This window comes from Panthera leo, chromosome A1 (assembly GCF_018350215.1).
Source record: "Panthera leo isolate Ple1 chromosome A1, P.leo_Ple1_pat1.1, whole genome shotgun sequence".
Classification (NCBI taxonomy): Eukaryota; Metazoa; Chordata; class Mammalia; order Carnivora; family Felidae; genus Panthera; species Panthera leo.
Genome location: NC_056679.1, coordinates 117,049,024 through 117,055,797, shown reverse-complemented (window position 1 = coordinate 117,055,797; position 6,774 = coordinate 117,049,024). Strand labels below are relative to the sequence as shown.

The window sequence follows — 6,774 nt, the reverse complement described above, 5'->3', positions numbered from 1 at the left end:
TTTATGGATAAATAATATTCCATTGTATAGATATATATCACATTTTGATTATCCATTCGTCTGTTGATAGACATTTGGTTTGTTTCCACCTTTTCACTATTCAGAGTCCTGCTGCTGCAAACATTCATATACAAGAGTTCATGTGGACATAAACTTTCATTTCTCTGGCAGAATTGCCAGGTCATAAGGTAGCTCTATATTTTCCAAGGTGGCTGCACCATTTTACATTCCCACCAGCTTTGTATCAGCATTCCAGTTTTCCCACATCCTTCCAACACTGGTTATCTGACTTTTTGATTCTACCCACTCTAGTGGGTATGAAGTTGTATCACATGATTTTAATTTGCATTTCTCTGATGACTAATGATGTTGGACATCTTTTCATGTGCTTATTGTCCATTTGCATATCTTCCTTAGAAAACCATCTATTCAGATCTTTGTCCATTTTAAACTGGATTATTTATCTTTTCATAATTGAGTTGCAAGCGTTCTTTGTATATCCTAGATACAAGTCCCTTTCAGATTTGTATTTATTTGTTCAGGCTTTCCATTTCTATAATTTGAATTGAATTGCAGTAAGCTTCATATCTTTATCAATTCAGTGTTTTTCTTAGTAATTCTTAGAAGTTTGTTAAATACCTTGTCTGGGATTAAAGCATCTAATCAATGAGGCCTAAATTCCTGTTATAAAGACCTTTATGTGCTTTCCATTGGCTACCAGTGGTATTGCTAGACTGGATGATTTTCTTCCAAGCAGCCAATCTGTGGTAGATAGAATAATGGCTACCCACCCAAAGACATCCTAATTCCCCAAATCTGTAAATATGTATCTTACATGGCAAAAGGTTTATAGATGTAATTAAATTGAAGATCTTATGAAGGGAATATTATCCTGGATTATCTGGGTGGGAAAACTTTTGTTGGGACTGGTCAAAAGGAGATGTGATTATGGAATAATCTGTTTAAGAGATATAGTATTTGGTTTTGACAATGGATGAAAGGTGACATGAGTCAAGTAATGTAGGCAGAATCTAGAAGTTGGAAAAGACAAAGAAACAGATTCTCCTCTAGAGCCCAGAAAGACATGCACTCCTGCCAACACTTTGATTTATCCCAGTGATACCTATACCAGACATGAGACCTAAAAAGCTATAAGGTAATACATTTTTTTGTTTTAAGCAACTTTGTGGTAATTTTTTATAGCAACAATGGAAAAAAAATACGTTACACAAGTATGGATATTCATGCACCTCACAGCTGAGTCAACAACAATTTATCACTCTACAAGAATAGTTTCCCACAGCAATTGCTGGAAGATGTCTGATTCAGCTGCAGTAAGCCATCCTTTCAGAATAAAGTCATTTATGACTCTCTATATTTTTTGCAGCATAATTTTTTTGTGGAGTTGCCAAAGATGTGGTTAATTTTAACAGAACATAGCTGGAGCCTATCAGTTTTGTTCCTACTAAATTTCCAGAATCTCTAAATTATTCAGTGAAAAAAAGTCTTCCACATCATTGCCTATACTTCTCTGAAATTAGTTATTTCATTTAAAATTAATGCTAGAATATGAGGAGCACCTGGGTGGCTCAGTTGGTTAAGCATCTGACTTCAGCTCAGGTCATGATCTTGCAATCATGAGTTCAAGCCCCCCATCTGGCTCTCTGCTGTCAGCACAGAGCCTGTTTCCCATCCTCTGTCTCCCTCTCTCTCTCTCTCTCTCTCTCTCCCTCTGCCCCTCTCCCATGCTCATTCTCCCTCTCTCAAAATAAAAAAATAAGCTTTAAAAAATAAAATTAATACTAGAATATCAATTGCTTTCAAATAATAGTGTGCTAAAATAAATACAGTGTATTTAATCTGCATAAGGGACTTAGAAAAAAATGTAAATAATAAAGTGAATTTCAACTTTCTAAGGAAAATAAAAATTTTATATTAGGACTGACAGAAAACAGACTGAAGGGCTAAGTACAAGAAACTCAAGAAACATAACCATAAGGTAACTTTATTCCTTATTCAGGGCATTCATTACTGCAATAATGAATGTGATATGTTGAGACGGTACAGGAAAATGATCAGGCTGTATTACTCCCAATGAAGATTAACTGTGGTGTCTCACCCAGATAGTAGGTCAGTGCTTCTATAAGAACTTTGGATCTACTGGTCCAGAGCAGTATTTTAGTCTATAGTAAAGAAACAAGTACAAACTGTAGACTAAAAGCTACATTTCTACATAAGGTTCAGTTTATGGAATAGATGGATTTCACTTTCCTTAGTTAGGAAGACAATGCTACCAGTTAATGCCTGCCATTATAACACATGGATTAAGAACTGGAGTATTCAGTTAAAACAGACAGATATTCAAATTTCTCCTTTTATTACTTTATAATTGCTAGCAAGTTACTAACCTTTCTAAGCTTCAGTTTTCTCATATGTGACTTAGAAAGTTAAAGTTCACTTTATTACATACATTTTTTCTAAGTCCCTTATTCAGACCTTAGAGTTTGGCAGAGGACTAAAAAGATAATGAATGTAAAGCATTCTAGTCTACTATTTTTTTTTTCCATACCCTACTTTGAACTAAATTAGAAATCATGAATAAGAGCTTTAAAAGATCAGTTATATCAAACTATACACTTAAGATCTGTGCATTTTACTGTCTTACATAACATTTTAGTTTAAAAAAATCTTACTGTTAAAGCCTTAGGATTCGATTCCACTGGAGGTAGCACAAAAACTAAAATGATGGTGGCTGAAATGAGATAGAAGTTCTTTTATCTCTCAAGTAAAAAAAGAAATTCAGAAGTAGGCACTCCAGGGGTGATATGATGACTCCATAGTTACAAGGGACCCTCATTTCTTTTAAGTTTATTCTACACTGACTGTCTTTGTACATTATTTCCATTCTAAGTGTTGTTCTATGGTCCAACATGGCTAATTATGTTTCAGCTATTACTTACACATTCCAAGCCATAAGAAGCAGTTAGAGAAGAACAAAAAGGTACCTCTCCCTTTAAATAGCCTTCTTGGAAATCTCCTACAACATCTGTATATACATTCCATTGGCAATAACCTAGTGAAATGCTCCATTCCAGCTGCCAAGGAGGGAAAAAGTATTTTTTTTTCACTAAATTTGCTAATGCTCTACATGTAATTTGTGGTCTGTCACTAAGGAAGAAAAAAATAAATGGATATTTGCTGGCCACTGCATTTTCTGTCATCCATGCTCAATGTTTCTCAAATAGAAAAAGTCCATTTCACTACTATGCTATCTTATGTCACTGGGTGAACACAATGTAGCTATTTTTTCTCCAGTTAACAGCAATGAAACTTAATAGAAAACAATTAAAATAATTACATTAAAATTAACACTACTATATGAATGAAAGGAAGCACAGTTAGTATAACATTTAAGAGAAAACAATATCAGAGTTAAGAGCTATGAGAGCAGCTTCCCTGACTGCGCAGAGTCTGCTTGGGATTCTCTCTTTTCTGCCCTCTCTCTGCCCCTCCTTCGCATGCATGTGTGCACACATCCTCTAAGTAAATTAAAAAAGAGCTATGAGAGCAGAATAAAGCAAGAGCCAGATTCTCACTGTACCAGTTATTTCCTTCTCCACCAGGCATACTTCATGTGTTAGTGTATTACTGCTTTTATTTATCTAATGATTTAAAACAAGAAAAGGGAATACAATTGATTGTATAAAATTAACTTTCCACTGTTTTTTCCTAATCCATTTCTTTTTTCAAGCTCTATTTAAAAAATGTTTATTCCTTTTTGAGGGGGAGGGGCAGAAAGAGAAGGAGACAGAGGATCCGAATAGGGCTCCCACAGCATCCAGCCCTATTCTGGGCTCCAACTCTGGAGCAGTGAGATCATGACCTGAGGGGAAGTTGGGATGCTCACCCGGGCTACCCAGGTGCCCCATCCTAATCCATTCCTAAACTATTCCACAGCAACAATTTGTACAACTAATGACCTCACCAATATTTTGAGGGCAAAATTTAAGACCAGTCATCTCATAGTGATGAAAAAAAGACTATTCTTTATAACAAAGGGGTAATATAAAGTATTTTGCAGGCAAATTTAGTGTGATTTAAAAAGTCTTAACGGGTGGCCAGGAAAGCTATATCTTGAACTTACCAATTTTAAATATCTGGAATATGAAAAACAATACAATCACTGAATACTAAAACCAAAGTCATTCCTAAAGTTGGCGTTTTCTTCTATTTCTGGCCCAGGGGAGTGGCCCTGGAAATTGGGCACATTTGGCTTGAGGAACTTGAACTCACTGGTCCCCGAACCTCCCCGAAGACACACCTCGTACTGGTAGCTCTGGGACAGCGTCCCCGCGCCGCTGACGTCCACCAGGTGGCCCGGAAAGTGGCCCTCGGGCCCCGAGCAGCGACCCGCAGACGCCGCCCGGCTCCGCCTGCACAGCCGCACCGCCACGAACACCAGCACCGAGAACAGGAAGAGCGACGACACGGACGCCAAGGCCACGACCAAGTAGACGGTGAGCGGGTCGGCCCGCGCCTCGGCCGCCGCCACCTCCGGGAGCGGCAGGTAGGGCTGCGAGAAGCCGTCCACCAGCAGCACGTGCAGCGTGACGCTGGCCGAGCGCGGCGGCTCGCCATTGTCCTTGACCAGCACCACCAGCCTGTGCTTGACGGCGTCGCGCTCGCTCAGCAGCCGGGCCGTGCGCACCTCGCCGTTGTGCGCCCACACGCCGAACAGCCCGGGCTCCGTGGCCTTGAGCAGCTGGTACGACAGCCAGGCGTTCTGGCCCGAGTCGCCGTCCACCGCCACCACCTTGGTCACCAGGTAGCCCGCCTCGGCCGCCCTGGGCACCAGCTCGGTGCAGGGCGCAGAGCCGTTCTGCGGCGGGTACAGCACGAAGGGCGCGTTGTCGTTGTCGTCCAGCACCAGCACGCGCACCCGCGCCTGGCTGCTGAGCGCGGGCGAGCCGCGGTCGGCCGCGCGCACGCCGAACTCGAACGCCTGCAGCGCCTCGTAATCCAGGGACCTGAGCGCGAACAGCTGCCCGTTGTCCGCGTTGATGGACACCAGGGAGGCCAGGGGCAGCTGCGGGTCCGCGGGCGGCAGCAGCGAGTAGGTGACCTGGGCGTTGGCGCCCGAGTCCCTGTCCGTGGCGCTCACGCTGCCGATGTGCAGGGCGGGGCTGTTGTTCTCGCGGACGCGCAGGGTGTAGGTGGTTTGGCTGAAGGCGGGGGCGTTGTCGTTGACGTCGGAGACCGTCACGGTTATGTTGTGCTGCGTTTTCAGCCTGGGGGTCCCTAAGTCGGTGACGGTGATGGTGATGTTGTACTCGGCCTGGCTCTCTCTGTCCAGGGGTCTCTCTGTTACCAGGGTGTAAAAATTTTCTAAGGAAGATTTCAGGAGAAAGGGTAGATCGTCCTGAATTGTGCAATTTATTTTCCCATTTTGTTCCGAATCAAGGTCTGAAACACTGAGAACTGCAACCATAGCCTCAGGCGAGTTCTCAGGTATGTGTCTAGTAAATGCAGACATGGTGATTTCTGGGGCATTGTCGTTCACATCCAAGACTTGAGTCAGGACGGTGCATTTTCCAGAAAAGCTGCCAGAATCTCTGGCCTCAATATTGACTTCATAGAACTGTATTCTTTCAAAATCAAGTTGTTTTTTAAGTCGAATTTCTCCTGTCATGGAATTGATTTCAAAGGTTTTGCAAATCTCTTCAGAAGCCTGGAAAAGTGAATAGGAAATCTCTCCGTTGACTCCTATGTCTGCATCCGTAGCAGAGACTGTGACAATCAGGAAGCCTATTGGACTGTCCTCAGGAATTTTCACCCTATAGAGAGACTGCTCAAATTCAGGGGCGTTATCATTGATGTCCACGACTTCAATGTTGATCTGAGCGATGCCAGACCTGGGTGGAGAGCCGCCATCCTGAGCTGTAAGGGTTAACCTGAGCTCAGGTTCCTGCTCTCGATCTAGCGCTTTATCCAGCACCAACTCAGGATATCTGCTGCCATCACTGCTCTTGCGGGTGAGGACGCGAAAATAAGAGTTGGGACTGATTATATAGGTCTCAATATTATTTCGGCCTACGTCCACATCCTGAGCGTTCTTCAGTGGAAATGTAGTTCCAGGTGGACTGCTCTCTGATATTTTTAGCAACATATCTCTGTCTACGAATACTGGGGAATGGTCATTTATGTCTATTACTTGTAGCTCAGCTTGAAAAAACTGTAAGGGATTTTCTAGCAACACCTGGAAACGCAGCACACAGGGGTCTGTGTGACCGCACAATTCCTCCCGGTCCAGTTTCTCATTTAGCAACAAATCTCCAGTCTCCTGATCCAGCTTCAAATGTAGTTTGTTTCCTTTGGAAATAACCCTTGCCCCACGCTTGGAGAGTTCCCTCTGACCCAGACCTAGATCCTTTGCTAAATTGGTTACAAAGGAGCTCCCCTCGGTTTCCTCCACCACAGAATAGCGCCTAGGTTCTATACCCGCCTGAGATAAGCCCAAGAGGACAAAGAATAAAACGACTTGCCTTTGTCTGCAAATGAACTTCCCACTGGCCTCCATTGTTGTTGTCTGGTAAAGCCTCCCTCCAGGGTGGTTCTGCTGAACTGTAACGACTTCAGTATCCGAGACTGTGGCTCTGTCACAGGATACCTCAGAAATATTCCAGTGAGTGGTCCTTATCAAAGGACACAGTCCTCCTCCAGTGGCATCCAAGCTTCCCGTGGGCTTCCAGGTTCTGTTGCTTAGTTTTTTTGCCT

General features: G+C 43.0%; 1 protein-coding gene across 1 annotated transcript; it reads right to left on the bottom strand.

Moving 5' to 3' along the window:
* Positions 1 to 3,555: 3,555 nt before the first annotated feature.
* PCDHB8 (protocadherin beta 8) lies at positions 3,556 to 6,774 on the bottom strand. Its single transcript, XM_042937404.1, has one exon. The coding sequence runs from the start codon at positions 6,575 to 6,577 to the stop codon at positions 4,181 to 4,183; it is 2,397 nt and encodes a 798-aa protein (XP_042793338.1). The 5' UTR covers positions 6,578 to 6,774; the 3' UTR covers positions 3,556 to 4,180.

Excerpts from the sequence above, each read along its gene's own strand:
- PCDHB8 (XM_042937404.1), bottom strand. The coding sequence starts at position 6,577 with ATGGAGGCCAGTGGGAAGTTCATTTGCAGACAAAGGCAAGTCGTTTTA.